The sequence below is a fragment of the Dermochelys coriacea genome, chromosome 27 (genome assembly GCF_009764565.3).
Source record: "Dermochelys coriacea isolate rDerCor1 chromosome 27, rDerCor1.pri.v4, whole genome shotgun sequence".
Lineage (NCBI taxonomy): Eukaryota > Metazoa > Chordata > Testudines > Dermochelyidae > Dermochelys > Dermochelys coriacea.
In genome coordinates this window covers 7,077,377-7,095,752 of record NC_050094.1, presented here as the reverse complement: position 1 = coordinate 7,095,752, position 18,376 = coordinate 7,077,377, and the positions used below count along the sequence as shown (strand labels likewise).

The 18,376-nt window shown below is 42.6% G+C and overlaps 1 protein-coding gene across 8 annotated transcripts in view; it reads right to left on the bottom strand.

Annotated features, from left to right (window-relative positions):
• TANC2 (tetratricopeptide repeat, ankyrin repeat and coiled-coil containing 2) overlaps window positions 1-18,376 on the bottom strand; it is a 702,178-nt gene that overhangs the window by 81,281 nt on the left and 602,521 nt on the right. For all 8 annotated transcript variants that reach the window (XM_043503351.1, XM_043503352.1, XM_038385380.2 and 5 more), the window contains 2 exons: window positions 12,809-13,040; window positions 20-186 (listed from right to left, as the gene is read on the bottom strand). In XM_043503351.1, coding sequence (XP_043359286.1) covers window positions 20-186; window positions 12,809-13,040 — 399 coding nt within the window. The remainder of the gene's footprint in view (window positions 1-19; window positions 187-12,808; window positions 13,041-18,376) is intronic.

Below are 18,376 nucleotides of genomic sequence, written 5' to 3'. Positions count from 1 at the left end.
AAACATGGTCTTAATATACCTGTAGACTTGTCCTGACTGTCACTATCAACTTCAGCCAGGATGGGAATTTTCCGATCATTTTGCTCAAGAAAGATACTATGGTGTCTCCATAATCTGGCTTGTGAAATTCAGCTTCATTTAAACCATCAATTAATATGATGTAATCTTCATCTGGGATCTTCCTCTCTGAGATGATATGAAAGAGAAAAAGCTTCAGTCCATCGGCTAGCAGCATGGCTACAATGAGCACTCACCACATTGTTTTAAATGGAAGATAAAATCAGATATTGCTATAGACGAAAAGAGATAAAATAACTGTACTTCTCAGGTTGCATAAAATATGTATTTGATTTACAACATCTATACAATTGTGACAACCACTTCATTAAAACGATTAAGGCTATTAAACAAGTTACCTTCTCCCCAAACTCAAATATATTTGAGAAATGTGAATCAACATCTCTCAGCATATTTTGACAGGAACATTATTACATATACTTTCACTGGTGACATTAAACATCAACAGCACCTTGATGTAAACCTGTTGCAACATTTACAGTTGCTGTGAATATGTATACATAGAAGTATATGCCACTAGCACCTTTAGATAATCTAGATTGGGATGTTGTGTAGGCACACAGTAGACTTTCTAACCAAATAATGCTCACACTGGGCTAAATTTTCGAATGTGCGTGCAAATACTAATAAACCATGTGCAAACCATGTACAGTACAGGGCAGTACAGGTGTTTGAGCACAAATCAGTTTGCATGCACAGGAGCTGGTCAGATGAACTTTTCAAAATTCTGCCCTCTGCTCAGTAAAGATAGGTCCAGAACACCCCGCCTCATGAACTTCACAGAAGTTTGGATCTGAATTCTACGGCTCAGACCATCTCGATGATTACGTTTGCTGACAGTTGTACATGGACATTTTTAAGCATAGGACCCTGGGCAATTTTCATGCTGCTAACAAGGTAAATACTGAGGAAAAACGGTGGGGTTTTTATGCAATAAATTTAACATTTCTCGAGCAGATTTTGAAGGCTGAACTTTAAGTTTAGCATTAATCAATGCCAATAAGAGGAACTATGTTTCACTGACACTGCAGTCCATTAAATAAAAATAGCGGTGCCACAAATCTGTCCTTGGCAGAACCCCCCTTTAGGAGTATGTGGGGAGTGCAAGTGTGTGGGTCCAATTGCACCCATCCCAGTCAGTGCTGCAGGGATGTATCCCTCTTGTGGGTTGGTGCTCGATCTTCCGGCCAAGACCTCCTTGCTGTTTCTTCCCCTCTCAAGGTCCCATGTGAAGCAAACCAAACTGTCCACAGTCAGCAAAGAAGGTTAAATAAAAGTATGAAGAAGAAGAAAGAAAGGAAAATCTATCTGCAGCTTCGGTTGGGGTGTTGGCCTCTCTTACTTCAGAGGGCCATGGCAGTATCACAGTCCCCTTCAGAGTTCCCCTGGGTCTCCAGTACAAATCTCAGCTTCATTCCCCTTCTTAGTTCAAGGGATCCATGTCCTCCTCCTACATGGGCAGGGGCTCTGTTGGCTGTCAGCCTCTCTCTCTGGGAGCTGGAAAGCACAACAGCCCGTTCCCTTCCCCAGGTTGTCCCTAGCTGAGCAGAGTCCCCTCTTTTTAACCCCTCCTCCAGTCCTGGTCTGGTCTAGAGGGGAGGGGTCCACTGCAGCCCAGAGCAGCTCCTTAATCTGCTTCCATGCTGATGCGGCATCACAAGGGGTTTTCTGTGTCAACTGGTTCTCTGCACCAGCCAAGTTGACTTATGGAATCAGAAGTTGGAGACTTGGGGTGTGAACTCACAGCCCTGAGCCCCATATCTATGTCAACGTAACCTCTGCTGTAGACATGGCCAGGTTGAGAGAAGAATGCTTCCATTGACCTAGCTACTGCCGGTCAGGGTGGTGGACTACCTACAGTGATGGAAAAATTCCTTCCACTGCTGTACGAAGTGTCTATACCTCGGCACTACAGTAGTGCCCATAGTGTAGACATGGCTTCATACAGTTATTCTCTCCATCTCTCACCCATGAAGGACTATCCCCCTCAGTGCTTTTTAGTGGGGATGTCACATCTATGAATTATGCAATTTTTGTTTACTCCCACTGTCTGGGATGTTCACAGGGGTCAAAGGAAGTTAGGTGTCCAAATTTCACAGACTTTCAAAATGGGTGCCTTACTGTTATCTGGCTTTGATAATATCACCCATTACAGCTCACTCTCTCTGAGAGAGATACAGCCTTCCTAGCACCAACGACCTCCTTTTAGAGAAAGCCAACTGCTGGTTTTCCCTTTGGCGGCTGCTTAAGACAAGTTTCGCTGTATAATATTGTCTAGTAATACATTAAAAAATTCTAGTCAGGGACATATTTAGTGCACTATTGTACACGTACAAAAGATAGTTGCATTCTTTCTTAAAAAGTAGACCCTGACTGCTGGACAAGACATTTTCAAACCATTTGCACATCAGATAACAGCAGAATTTTAACTGCTCAGATTGCTTTTTGTACTATGTTGCATTAAAGACAACCAATTTTTGTGGTCATCTTGCCACAGCTGAAATCTGTAGACAAGAAACAGGCAGGCAAAGAAGGTGTAATAGAGGTTGAACACAACAAACAGGTCTATTTCCTGGCCCCAGTTTTCTAACCTGGTTCAGAGCTACAAAAGTTTAATAATAACCATGTCACAAGACAGTATCCAGTGACTATTACAGGAGCTATAAACGGAAAGTATGGGTCACGAACACGAATCAGTTCTGTATGGGGACCACTTCAGTGAGACATCTCATGTATCAGCTTGGAAAATGGAAAGACACCTTAATTTTCTCTCCTCCCAAAGGGAATGGACTGTCTTGTACAACACAAAAGAACAGGTGCATTTAATTTCTAATACAGTTGAGATTTTCCTTGCATCAGCTCACTATAAATTGCCCTCTTTTCTCTTAGCAGTAAATTAAATCTTATTTTATATTTAATGAGCAGTTAAAAAAATTATTGCTTCTTTTAATTAGATTATTTGCTATTTTTAACACCTGATCACCCATCTGAAGGTTGTATTATGGCAGTTAAAACTAAATGGCCAAAGACCTGTTTATTTCAGAGGGAACTCCATATATGCTCTGTCATGGCAGCTACAAGGGACTACAGTGCTTTTGCTGTGTCCCCCCAGGGCAAAGAGCAGGGCATTTTCAGTAAAGGGTCCTCACAGGAACATCTGCAATAAAAGACCCATGGCACGGCCATGGCTGGCCCATGTCAGCTGATTCAGGCTCGGGGGCTTGAGTTGAGAGGCTATAAAATTGCAGTGTAGACATTCAAGAGGGCTGATGACGGGGGAGGGTCCCAGAACTCAGGCTCCAGTCTGCAACTTTAACCCCACAGCCTGAGCCCAAGTCAGCTGACCCCAGCTTTGAGACTTGGTGCTGCAGGTTTTTTTTTTTTTTTTTTTTTTTTTTGCAATGTAGCCATACCTGATATCTTGAATTTGTTTTTTCTGGCAAGTCCATCAGAGCCTTTGTCTAGCCACCTTTAGGGTGTGCTGCAAGCCGTACCTTTCTGGAAGTTAGTGCTGCTTAGTGAATGTGGGTTTGGACTGGGAGTTAGGAGACCTGGTTCTATTCCTGAGGAGTGCTGTTGATTTATATTTGCAATACACTCATGATCCCCACCTATACAGTGTTAACCTTCCTTTGTAAAGCACTACAGATGGACTGTGCTATGAAAGTTAGGCATTACAGTTAGCGGGTTAGCTTTTTCTTTTCCCCTTTCATCATTTAAGGAAATATTTAATTAAATTTAAAATAAACTGTACAATGGTGAAAAGTGTTGCCCTGTGGTGTTTCAGGGAATAAATACCTTCAGAATAGCTACACATTAAATCTCATCGTCATATTATCATCTCTTCATCCCACGCTTTTTTTATTTCTCCATTTACTGTTAATATGTGTACAGAAAAGGTGTTTATTTTGCATTAAAATCATTACATACTTTTTTAACTTAACTTTTAAGCAGCATTACAGGGCACACTAGGAAATAGTCCTTACGACTCTCTCACCTTGGAGTAAATACGATGGAAGCCTGATTTTTACATCCACATCTCATGGTTCTCATAAAGCTTATATGGGGGATAGGGAGGAGAAGGAAATACGGTCATGGTTCCCCTACAAGTGGTTTATATTACTGGAAACTCAAATACATTTGAAAAATGTGAATCTCAGTTTGTCAGCAATATTCAGCATTAATAATTGATAATAAATAGATAATAAATAAATTGATAATACATTAATAAATAAAATTACTGTTTAAAGCTTCAACAGCACCTTGTAAATGGTCTGTTGCTATATTAACAAATTCTTGTATATTACATATTTTCTTCAACCAATTTCCATATGACGTTCATTTTGTTACAAAACACTTGGTACAAATTAGAAAAGGAGTACTTCTGGCACCTTAGAGACTAACAAATTTATTAGAGCATAAGCTTTCGTGAGCTACAGCTCACTTCATCGGATGCATTTGGTGGAAAAAACAGAGGAGAGATTTATATACACACACACAGAGAACATGAAACAATGGGTTTATCATACACACTGTAAGGAGAGTGATCACTTAAGATAAGCCATCACCAACAGCAGGGGGGGGAAGGAGGAAAACCTTTCATGGTGACAAGCAGGTAGGCTAATTCCAGCAGTTAACAAGAATATCAGAGGAACAGTGGGGGGTGGGGTGGGAGGGAGAAAGACCATGGGGAAATAGTTTTACTTTGTGTAATGACTCATCCATTCCCAGTCTCTATTCAAGCCTAAGTTAATTGTATCCAGTTTGCAAATTAATTCCAATTCAGCAGTCTCTCGTTGGAGTCTGTTTTTGAAGCTTTTTTGTTGAAGTATAGCCACTCTTAGGTCTGTGATCGAGTGACCAGAGAGATTGAAGTGTTCTCCAACTGGTTTTTGAATGTTATAATTCTTGACGTCTGATTTGTGTCCATTCATTCTTTTACGTAGAGACTGTCCAGTTTGGCCAATGTACATGGCAGAGGGGCATTGCTGGCACATGATGGCATATATCACATTGGTAGATGCGCAGGTGAACGAGCCTCTGATAGTGTGGCTGATGTGATTAGGCCCTATGATGGTATCCCCTGAATAGATATGTGGACAGAGTTGGCAACGGGCTTTGTTGCAAGGATAGGTTCCTGGGTTAGTGGTTCTGTTGTGTGGTGTGTGGTTGCTGGTGAGTATTTGCTTCAGATTGGGGGGCTGTCTGTAAGCAAGGACTGGTCTGTCTCCCAAGATCTGAGAGAGCGATGGCTCGTCCTTCAGGATAGGTTGTAGATCCTTGATGATGCGTTGGAGGGGTTTTAGTTGGGGGCTGAAGGTGATGGCTAGTGGCGTTCTGTTGTTTTCTTTGTTGGGCCTGTCCTGTAGTAGGTGACTTCTGGGTACTCTTCTGGCTCTGTCAATCTGTTTCTTCACTTCAGCAGGTGGGTACTGTAGTTGTAGGAATGCATGATAGAGATCTTGTAGGTGTTTGTCTCTGTCTGAGGGGTTGGAGCAAATGCGGTTATATCGTAGCGCTTGGCTGTAGACAATGGATCGAGTGGTATGATCTGGATGAAAGCTAGAGGCATGTAGGTAGGAATAGCGGTCAGTAGGTTTCCGATATAGGGTGGTGTTTATGTGACCATCGCTTATTAGCACCGTAGTGTCCAGGAAGTGGATCTCTTGTGTGGACTGGTCCAGGCTGAGGTTGATGGTGGGATGGAAATTGTTGAAATCATGGTGGAATTCCTCAAGAGCTTCTTTTCCATGGGTCCAGATGATGAAGATGTCATCAATGTAGCGCAAGTAGAGTAGGGGCATTAGGGAACGAGAGCTGAGGAAGCGTTGTTCTAAGTCAGCCATAAAAATGTTGGCATACTGTGGGGCCATGCGGGTACCCATCGCAGTGCCGCTGATTTGAAGGTATACATTGTCACCAAATGTGAAATAGTTATGGGTCAGGACAAAGTCACAAAGTTCTGCCACCAGGTTAGCCGTGACAGTATCGGGGATACTGTTCCTGACGGCTTGTAGTCCATCTTTGTGTGGAATGTTGGTGTAGAGGCTTCTACATCCATAGTGGCTAGGATGGTGTTTTTAGGAAGATCACCAATGGACTGTAGTTTCCTCAGGAAATCGGTGGTGTCTCGAAGATAGCTGGGAGTGCTGGTAACGAAGGGCCTGAGGAGGGAGTCTACATAGCCAGACAATCCTGCTGTCAGGGTGCCAATGCCTGAGATGATGGGGCGTCCAGGATTTCCAGGTTTATGGATCTTGGGTAGCAGATAGAATACCCCAGGTCCTGGCTCCAGGGGTGTGTCTGTGCGGATTTGTTCTTGTGCTTTTTCAGGGAGTTTCTTGAGCAAATGCTGTAGTTTCTTTTGGTAACTCTCAGTGGGATCAGAGGGTAATGGCTTGTAGAAAGTGGTGTTGGAGAGCTGCCTAGTAGCCTCTTGTTCATACTCTGACCTATTCATGATGACGACAGCACCTCCTTTGTCAGCCTTTTTGATTATGATGTCAGAGTTGTTTCTGAGGCTGTGGATGGCACTGTGTTCTGCATGGCTGAGGTTATGGGGTAAGCGATGCTGCTTTTCCACAATTTCAGCTCGTGCACGTCGGCGGAAGCAGTCTATGTAGAAATCCAGGCTGCTGTTTCGACCTTCAGGAGGAGTCCACCTAGAATCCTTCTTTTTGTAGTGTTGGCAGGAAGGTCTCTGTGGGTTAATATGTTGGTCAGAGGTGTGTTGGAAATATTCCTTGAGTCTGAGACGTCGAAAATAGGATTCTAGGTCACCACAGAACTGTATCATGTTCGTGGGGGTGGAGGGGCAAAAGGAGAGGCCCCGAGATAGGACAGATTCTTCCGCTGGGCTAAGAGTATAGTTGGATAGATTAACAATATTGCTGGGTGGGTTACGGGAACCATTGTTGTGGCCCCTTGTGGCATATAGTAGTTTAGATAGCTTAGTGTCCTTTTTCTTTTGTAGAGAATCAAAGTGTGTTTTGTAAATGGCTTGTCTAGTTTTTGTAAAGTCCAGCCACGAGGAAGTTTGTGTGGAAGGTTGGTTCTTTATGAGAGTATCCAGTTTTGAGAGCTCATTCTTAATCTTTCCCTGTTTGCTGTAGAGGATGTTGATCAGGTGGTTCCGCAGTTTCCTTGAGAGTGTGTGGCACAAGCTGTCAGCATAGTCTGTGTGGTATGTAGATTGTAATGGATTTTTTACCTTCAGTCCTTTCGGTATGATGTCCATCTGTTTGCATTTGGAGAGGAAGATGATGTCTGTCTGTATCTGTGCGAGTTTTTTCATGAAGTTGACAGATTTCCACTCTATACGGCTAAATTCAGTGCCTTGCATAATCACAGGTTTCAGAGTAGCAGCCGTGTTAGTCTGTATTCGCAAAAAGAAAAGGAGTACTTCTGGCACCTTAGAGACTAACAAATTTATTAGAGCATAAGCTTTCGTGAGCTACAGCTCACTTCATCGGATGCATTTGGTGGAAAAAACAGAGGAGAGATTTATATACACACACACAGAGAACATGAAACAATGGGTTTATCATACACACTGTAAGGAGAGTGATCACTTAAGATAAGCCATCACCAACAGCAGGGGGGGGAAGGAGGAAAACCTTTCATGGTGACAAGCAGGTAGGCTAATTCCAGCAGTTAACAAGAATATCAGAGGAACAGTGGGGGGTGGGGTGGGAGGGAGAAATACCATGGGGAAATAGTTTTACTTTGTGTAATGACTCATCCATTCCCAGTCTCTATTCAAGCCTAAGTTAACATTCAAAAACCAGTTGGAGAACACTTCAATCTCTCTGGTCACTCGATCACAGACCTAAGAGTGGCTATACTTCAACAAAAAAGCTTCAAAAACAGACTCCAACGAGAGACTGCTGAATTGGAATTAATTTGCAAACTGGATACAATTAACTTAGGCTTGAATAGAGACTGGGAATGGATGAGTCATTACACAAAGTAAAACTATTTCCCCATGGTATTTCTCCCTCCCACCCCACCCCCCACTGTTCCTCTGATATTCTTGTTAACTGCTGGAATTAGCCTACCTGCTTGTCACCATGAAAGGTTTTCCTCCTTCCCCCCCCTGCTGTTGGTGATGGCTTATCTTAAGTGATCACTCTCCTTACAGTGTGTATGATAAACCCATTGTTTCATGTTCTCTGTGTGTGTGTATATAAATCTCTCCTCTGTTTTTTCCACCAAATGCATCCGATGAAGTGAGCTGTAGCTCACGAAAGCTTATGCTCTAATAAATTTGTTAGTCTCTAAGGTGCCAGAAGTACTCCTTTTCTTTTTGCGAATACAGACTAACACGGCTGCTACTCTGAAACCTGTGATTATGCAAGGCACTGAATTTAGCCGTATAGAGTGGAAATCTGTCAACTTCATGAAAAAACTCGCACAGATACAGACAGACATCATCTTCCTCTCCAAATGCAAACAGATGGACATCATACCGAAAGGACTGAAGGTAAAAAATCCATTACAATCTACATACCACACAGACTATGCTGACAGCTTGTGCCACACACTCTCAAGGAAACTGCGGAACCACCTGATCAACATCCTCTACAGCAAACAGGGAAAGATTAAGAATGAGCTCTCAAAACTGGATACTCTCATAAAGAACCAACCTTCCACACAAACTTCCTCGTGGCTGGACTTTACAAAAACTAGACAAGCCATTTACAAAACACACTTTGATTCTCTACAAAAGAAAAAGGACACTAAGCTATCTAAACTACTATATGCCACAAGGGGCCACAACAATGGTTCCCGTAACCCACCCAGCAATATTGTTAATCTATCCAACTATACTCTTAGCCCAGCGGAAGAATCTGTCCTATCTCGGGGCCTCTCCTTTTGCCCCTCCACCCCCACGAACATGATACAGTTCTGTGGTGACCTAGAATCCTATTTTCGACGTCTCAGACTCAAGGAATATTTCCAACACACCTCTGACCAACATATTAACCCACAGAGACCTTCCTGCCAACACTACAAAAAGAAGGATTCTAGGTGGACTCCTCCTGAAGGTCGAAACAGCAGCCTGGATTTCTACATAGACTGCTTCCGCCGACGTGCACGAGCTGAAATTGTGGAAAAGCAGCATCGCTTACCCCATAACCTCAGCCATGCAGAACACAGTGCCATCCACAGCCTCAGAAACAACTCTGACATCATAATCAAAAAGGCTGACAAAGGAGGTGCTGTCGTCATCATGAATAGGTCAGAGTATGAACAAGAGGCTACTAGGCAGCTCTCCAACACCACTTTCTACAAGCCATTACCCTCTGATCCCACTGAGAGTTACCAAAAGAAACTACAGCATTTGCTCAAGAAACTCCCTGAAAAAGCACAAGAACAAATCCGCACAGACACACCCCTGGAGCCAGGACCTGGGGTATTCTATCTGCTACCCAAGATCCATAAACCTGGAAATCCTGGACGCCCCATCATCTCAGGCATTGGCACCCTGACAGCAGGATTGTCTGGCTATGTAGACTCCCTCCTCAGGCCCTTCGTTACCAGCACTCCCAGCTATCTTCGAGACACCACCGATTTCCTGAGGAAACTACAGTCCATTGGTGATCTTCCTAAAAACACCATCCTAGCCACTATGGATGTAGAAGCCCTCTACACCAACATTCCACACAAAGATGGACTACAAGCCGTCAGGAACAGTATCCCCGATACTGTCACGGCTAACCTGGTGGCAGAACTTTGTGACTTTGTCCTGACCCATAACTATTTCACATTTGGTGACAATGTATACCTTCAAATCAGCGGCACTGCGATGGGTACCCGCATGGCCCCACAGTATGCCAACATTTTTATGGCTGACTTAGAACAACGCTTCCTCAGCTCTCGTTCCCTAATGCCCCTACTCTACTTGCGCTACATTGATGACATCTTCATCATCTGGACCCATGGAAAAGAAGCTCTTGAGGAATTCCACCATGATTTCAACAATTTCCATCCCACCATCAACCTCAGCCTGGACCAGTCCACACAAGAGATCCACTTCCTGGACACTACGGTGCTAATAAGCGATGGTCACATAAACACCACCCTATATCGGAAACCTACTGACCGCTATTCCTACCTACATGCCTCTAGCTTTCATCCAGATCATACCACTCGATCCATTGTCTACAGCCAAGCGCTACGATATAACCGCATTTGCTCCAACCCCTCAGACAGAGACAAACACCTACAAGATCTCTATCATGCATTCCTACAACTACAGTACCCACCTGCTGAAGTGAAGAAACAGATTGACAGAGCCAGAAGAGTACCCAGAAGTCACCTACTACAGGACAGGCCCAACAAAGAAAACAACAGAACGCCACTAGCCATCACCTTCAGCCCCCAACTAAAACCCCTCCAACGCATCATCAAGGATCTACAACCTATCCTGAAGGACGAGCCATCGCTCTCTCAGATCTTGGGAGACAGACCAGTCCTTGCTTACAGACAGCCCCCCAATCTGAAGCAAATACTCACCAGCAACCACACACCACACAACAGAACCACTAACCCAGGAACCTATCCTTGCAACAAAGCCCGTTGCCAACTCTGTCCACATATCTATTCAGGGGATACCATCATAGGGCCTAATCACATCAGCCACACTATCAGAGGCTCGTTCACCTGCGCATCTACCAATGTGATATATGCCATCATGTGCCAGCAATGCCCCTCTGCCATGTACATTGGCCAAACTGGACAGTCTCTACGTAAAAGAATGAATGGACACAAATCAGACGTCAAGAATTATAACATTCAAAAACCAGTTGGAGAACACTTCAATCTCTCTGGTCACTCGATCACAGACCTAAGAGTGGCTATACTTCAACAAAAAAGCTTCAAAAACAGACTCCAACGAGAGACTGCTGAATTGGAATTAATTTGCAAACTGGATACAATTAACTTAGGCTTGAATAGAGACTGGGAATGGATGAGTCATTACACAAAGTAAAACTATTTCCCCATGGTATTTCTCCCTCCCACCCCACCCACCACTGTTCCTCTGATATTCTTGTTAACTGCTGGAATTAGCCTACCTGCTTGTCACCATGAAAGGTTTTCCTCCTTCCCCCCCCTGCTGTTGGTGATGGCTTATCTTAAGTGATCACTCTCCTTACAGTGTGTATGATAAACCCATTGTTTCATGTTCTCTGTGTGTGTGTATATAAATCTCTCCTCTGTTTTTTCCACCAAATGCATCCGATGAAGTGAGCTGTAGCTCACGAAAGCTTATGCTCTAATAAATTTGTTAGTCTCTAAGGTGCCAGAAGTACTCCTTTTCTTTTTGCGAATACAGACTAACACGGCTGCTACTCTGAAACTTGGTACAAATTAGTTTGCCAACAATCTTAATCAGCAACACTGAAAGTTTGGGGTCTTGATCCCTGGATCCAGCTGAGCAATGCTCAGGGAAAGGCACAAGAGGGAAAACCTAGCTTCACATAAACTTTGAGTTTCCCTGATCTTAGGTGCCAGATGGGGATCAGTTTGGCTGCCAGCATAATTTAAAGCATCCTCAGAACTGCTCTAAGTTACGTCATTTGGAATGGCCCCACAGGTGACATTATAACAGCTGTAGATTACTTCTCTGCCTGCCAGCCACATCTCCAACATACCCCTTATGCCAGGGGTGGTTGCAAAGGGTGGAGAGAATGCTGATCTGATGATACTCAGAGATTTCCCCAAGCAAGGGGAATCCACAGCTGGACGGCTGAGCCAGCTTTATAGTCCCTTTGCACCTGTACTGAAGTCAGTATTTAGAATCTAGACACTCAGATTCAAAACAGCAACTTTATTTGAACAACAAAGCTGCTAAATATGACTGAAGTGGTGTTTATATCACTTTGATCCATCTATTGCATTGAGATGAAACACACAATCGTGTTGAACAATTTCCGCAGCCAATATTACACAATGCAGTATTTGTATAAACATGGTTTTGAGAGGGACAGAGTTCTGCACTCTACCCACACTTGAATAGTGTCTATGGCTATGAAGGTCAAAGGTTTTACAGTTAGCAACTCTATTAAGAAAAACTAACTACATCTTTCTTGTATACAAAAGAAAGAGGAGCAGGCACAGCTGATACTGCATGTGGGAAAATGGAAACGTCCTGAAGGGTTTTTGCTATATCTCCGGAGTCAGTAATTAGGATATGGTCTGTTACCCAGTTCCCCAAAGCAGCTTTACGCAAGTCATTGACAGACTTGTATATTGTCAGCATTTTTGTTTGGAGGCTAAGAATTCCCAAGAGCTGATTAAATAATGAATTTCTGAGGGGTAACTGAGTGGAGGAAAAAGTTAGTGACCTAACAAATGAACACAAACATGCTATTCTAAGAACAGCTGTGCAAGGCAAATGTTTTCAGCATTCATTTTCAGATCTTTTGGTCCAAATTTTGGATGTGAATGAAACCAAATGTGCTCAAAGTCAAGTGTTCACTCCATGGCCTTGGAAAACACAACTGAAGGACTGGGTTGGAAGAGGAGTTACAACCAAAACAAGAGTCTGTTTTCTCAGCCTCCCTAAGTCCTATCTTCTCTTCTACAACTCTTGAATTTTCCTGGTGCGCTAGGGGCTCACACATGGAATCCATCCACTCCTTGGTTTGGAGGCTCACACTCAAAGAAAAGCTAAGTTAAAAATTCTCAGGCTGATAAGAGTTTAAAACGGTCTTAATCACAGTACCTTTATGAAGATTTTCCAAGGGCTCTAGGACTCCCCTTCGGAAAGAGGCCATGGGATCCTGAACACAGGATCTCAAGCTGAGCATACTCTGTAAATGGGGTTCCCGCAGTAGCTGCTCCCTGTAGGCGACAAACTGTGGTGAGCGGCAGAGCAGTGCTGCCACGTTGTGTACAAACTCTGGCACAAGACAGGTGTAGGCATTATCGGCCTGGCAGTAATGATAAGCGACAACCTACCAAAGGGAAAAGAACAGAAAGATATCTACATCAGACACCAGTCAAACGGATGTTAAAGCAGCATCTTTTTTGTGAATTTCACTTACTCTGGCAGGCCAGTTCTTTAGAGGGACCCCTATTAACTGCCTCTGACATTGATCCAGATGAATCAGCTGGTAAAAACAGGTACTGATCCTTAAAAATTATTAGATGTGCCACTTGTGGAACAAGTGAATTAAAGTGCAGCCATTCACAAAAGTAGACAGTGACAACAACAAATTGATCTGTCTGAAGTACTGCATGATAGACTTGTGCTCCACTGTTTCAGATCTCCCATTTCAGTAATAAACTGTGATTGGTTTTTAAACTTACATTTTATTTTGTGTTTTTAAAATATCAAGCTAAGCAGGAAACGGATGTATGGTATACAGCAATACATTAAAAAGAGGACCTTTCAGCACTGCAAAACCTGCAAATTACAGATTCTCATGAACAAAAGGGCTGCCAGATTTATTCCATACCCTCTCTCACAAAGGTTCTCCTGCAGAGAACTAACTAAAGAAAAATTTCCCCTTCCCCGTCACATCCCTAAGTCCCAGCTCTTCGGTCTCACTGCTGCCAACCTTCTCAAATAAACAGAAGTGCAACCAGATCCTCCTTCCCCTTTCCATTTTTCCACTGGTTCTCCATTCTTCCAGGATCAGATTAAAAACTCCTCCCTCCATGGACTGTGTTACGCTGTATGGAATTGTGAGACAATTTATATTATTATGAATACCAATATTATAAAATTGCAATGGATTGTGCCAGATATGCTGTGTCAGGTGTCAGTGAAAATGTTATGATTTGCCAAGTATGGTAATCTTGTTTATATGTTTGTATCACCTTTGTATTGTAAGTTATAGATATGTATGGTATATCTATATTTCGAAATTTGTGCTGTTTTATGGGTGACACCCCCAAACAGATGGGCATCAGCATTGCCTAGCCTGTTCGATGGCCCATCAATTGTACAATGAACCCACTGAAAGGAGCCAGGGGATACACCTTACAAGTCAGCAAGGCATGTAGGGGCAGGCTGCTGGACAGAGAACTCTAAGGTTTCTCCATGCCATGTGCTGTGAAGCTTGTGTTTGGGACACAGAAAGTACAAACCACATGGCAAAGGGAATATAAAGGGCAGCTGCATCATCTCCATTTATCTTCAATCTTGCTTCTTACCTCTGGTTTTCTACAAACTGAAGCTCTGAACAAATGACTGAATGACCCATCCAAGCTTTGGGTGTGTTCCGGAGGGACTTTCAAGCCAACAAACTCACCAATATTGCTAAGAATCTGATATATGGACATTTAAGTCTCTGTATGTATCTGATTCTTTTATCATTTAACAACCCTCTTCTTGTTTTTTTCTTTTATAATAAACCTTTAGTTTTAGATGCAATAGGATTGTCTGGCAGTTTGGTATTTTGGGTGAGATCCAGACTGATGCTGACCTGGTAAAGTGGCTGGCCCTTTGGGGTCAGAAGAACATTTTGTATAAGTGAGCAGAGTTTTTAAGTAACTTCGCACTTTACTGGACCTCTGTGCTAACTGGGAGGCTGAGAACTGGAATGGGGGCTGTGTGATTTTTTTTTTCAGCTTCTTGGTAACCAGGGAGGGGGATCAGGAGCACAGTCTGAGACTGGTTGGTGAGTCTAACTTCAGTGTTAGCCACCAGTTTTGGGAGAATCTGCTCTCCTTTTTGCAGCCTGCCCTGATCTTGGCATTTTCAGTGAGAGCTGCCCTAGGCACTCCAGGTCACAAACTGCTTCAGTCTGTAGAGGACAACTCTCTCTGTTCCGTCTGCTGCTCTCTCTTTCTCCATCACACCTGGCCACTTGGAGGCAAGTATCCTCTTCCTTTCAATTTCGGTCATCTTGGTCAGCTTTTCCATAGCACACTTCCCCATCCACTTTCCACCTCTTTTAAAATCTCATTGACAATATCATTCTTCTATAGTTCTTCATTTTAACTCTATTTATTTTATTCTGCAATGCATTTGGGAGTCCATTTTGTATAAAAGACATGATATAGTGAGGTGAAATCCCTGAAATTCGGAAAACAATATATAGTTTTTGAACATGGGGGTGAGGAGAGAGAAGCAGATGGAAATTTGAAAAGCTAATTTTTCCCCTATTCATAATGTAAATGACATTGGCCCCAATCATGGGCCGTGCTTCTGCACTAGTGCAAAGTGTTCTTAATCCCAAAAGATCTAGTCCTTTGAGGAGCCACAGATGGATCCTTGGTGATATAAGCTGCTATTCAACATTGCTCATGGCTGCTTGTGTAGGGTGGCATGACTTGGGCTTTAATGCCTCTGAACTGCCATAATGAACCCTTGGTTGGCAACAGCCTCTAGAACATCCAAAGATGTGCTCGTTCTGAAATGCTGTCAGGAGTGAACATTTATTTGTATCTGAACCAAGCAGATATGACTTTGTAAGGCATCATTTTTCTCATCCTAACAGCATTTTAAGCCTTGGCATCAAAAAGTGCAAAGGGGGTTATAAATAATAAGAGAGACTTTTCACTTTACTCCAATTTTTGGTTTTGGTAAATGTCACCACCAAAGCTGAAGGCAGCACTGAGAGTTCTTTGCTGAAGTATTTGGTAAAATTCAATTTAGCCAGTCTCAAATGTCTCTATCCAACACCTTTTACACATTGTGCTAATTCTCTAAATATAGATTATACTGAAAAGAAGAAAACAATAAGCATGCAATGGAAGTGAACTGAGAATAAAAGATTACATTTAAAATATATATTTCCATTATTTTCCTGATGATTGAGCAAGTAATTTCTATGTGATCTTTTGTAAGTGCAAGTCAAGCCATTCCAGGTAAAATATTAAGGAGTCAAGACATTATATTCTTTACATTAAACAGCAAATATCAATGGTCACACTTGTGTATTTTCTTTTTAAAGACAGCTTCAAAGTAATTTAAACTTGTTTTATGAATATTTTACCTCAAGTGATTCCACATGCTGGTGCATGGGATCATGAAACCAATCAACCATGGCATACCATCTGCACAGTTTCTGCGTACAGTGGAGTTAGTGCTCTTAAGCAATTTATAAGTTTCTGTTTTGAAACTTGAAAAAACAGAAAATACTTCCAAGTGACTCAGTTCAAAATGTTGTAGGTCCTAAAGGCAGAGAATTCTCAATCTCTCTCTCTCTCTCAGCAGAAGTATGAACTCAGATCTTTTGCTTCTACCTCTGATAGTGCGAAAACAATTCCTTGGCAACTTAGCTTGTGCACTCCTTGAAAAGAGATAAAATAATGCAGGCAGTACATTTTGGAAAGGTGAATTTCCTAGAATCACCTGGATCTCCAACTTTGTTGTATAACAAAGTGTCATAAATATAAAGGGAAGGGTAACCACCTTTCTGTATACAGTGCTGTAAAATCCCTCCTGGCCAGAGGCAATACCCTTTCACCTGTAAAGGGTTAAGAAGCTAAGGTAACCTCGCTGGCACTTGACCCAAAATGACCAATGAGGGGACAAGATATTTTCAAATCGGGGGGGGGGGGGAGAGGGAGGGACAAAGGGTTGTCTGTCTGTGTGACGCTTCTGCTGGGAACAAATCAGGAATGCAGCCTTCCAACTCCTGTTAAGTTAGTAAGTAATCTAGCTAGAAAATCTGTTAGATTTTCTTTTGTTTAACGGCTGGTAAAATAAGCAGTGCTGGAGGGAACGTATATTCCTGTTTTTGTGTCTTTTTGTAACTTAAGGTTTTGCCTAGAGGGATTCTCTATGTTTTGAATCTGATTACCTTGATACCATCCTGATTTTACAGAGATGATTCTTTTACCTTTTCTTTAATAAAAATTCTTCTTTTAAGAACCTGATTGATATTTCATTGTTCTTAAAATCCAAGGGTTTGGGTCTGAGTTCACCTCTTCCAATTGGTGAGGATTATTATCAAGCCTTTCCCAGGAAAGGGGGTGTAGGTCTTGGGGGGATATTTTGGCGGAAGATGTCTCCAAGTGGGCTCTTTCCCTGTTCTTTTTTTAAAACGGTTGGTGGTGGCAGCATACTGTTCAAGGAGAAGGCAAAGTTTGTACCTTGGGGAAGTTTTTAACCTAAGCTGGTAAGAATAAGCTTAGGGGGTCTTTCATGCAGGTCCCCACATCTGTACCCTAGAGTTCAGAGTGGGGAAGGAATCTTGACACAAAGAAATATGATTATCACAATTTTTGTAGCCTTTTTTTTTTAACACATTACAGGGCTTAAAAAATTACCGGATAAGTAGAAACTAGAATACTGACTCTAGTAGCCAAATGCCAATAGGAAAGGTGCTGCCACTCCTGAAGTGAGGTGAAGGAGCAATTAATTAGTGAGAAATGCTTTGTGCATCATCCTCCTGGCTACCAAGAGTGCGCATTTTGGGCCTCCTACTATGATGCTGACATTGAACCTTACCTGGACTAGTCACATTGCTCTTGGTAGTAAGTGTCACAGAAATTGAGAACTTCCTCTGCTAATTTTTTCTATTCTTGCCTCTCCAATCTCTCTACTTCCCTCCCTCCCCCTCCGCAACCTCTCTCTCCATTGTGGCCCAACCTTCACCACTCACTTTTTCCATTTAACCTCAAACAACCATCACCACTCACTCTTTCTCTCTTTCACCATTCCATTCTGTTCCCTCTTCAGTCACCCTTTTCTGGATGTGGGGATCAGCAGGAACATTCAATCCTGATCGCTAGAGAAGACACACAGATCTGCATTTCTCCCAGTGAAGAATGGGTTTTCCACACTCTGTGTATGTATGTTATATGCACTGTACCTTCAAGGTCAAGCCACTGATTTGATCTGACCTGTACAGCACAGTACAATAATTAAATTTTACTTGACTTGAATTGGGTTTTGGTTCAGATTAAAAGTGGTGGCTGGATTACAGAAGATTAGAGGGAGGAAGGAAGATTTCCTGGTATAGGTGGGATTTAAGGAGGCATCTGAAGAAGGAAAGAGACAGTGGTTGGTAGATAAAAACAGGAAGATATTTCCAAGAATATGGAGCAACCTCAGTAAAGGAACAAAGCTGAGAGAAGAAGGAGAGGAATGCAGCAGTAAGGAGAGAAAGGTTTGGGAGGTGAATAAGGAGCAGGAAAAATGAGATCAGTGATGTATGTAAGGGAAACTTATGTAGCAGCTGGGAGGTGAAGACAAGTGAAAAAGGAGGATGGGGAGTTAGGAGTGGCAGTAAATAATAGCCAGTAAGAGTAAAAGAAGAAAGAAAGGCTAGACAGAATGAACTTCAAAGGAGAAGGAGTACGAAGGGGAGAAAGGAAGGGTTAGGAAATGTCA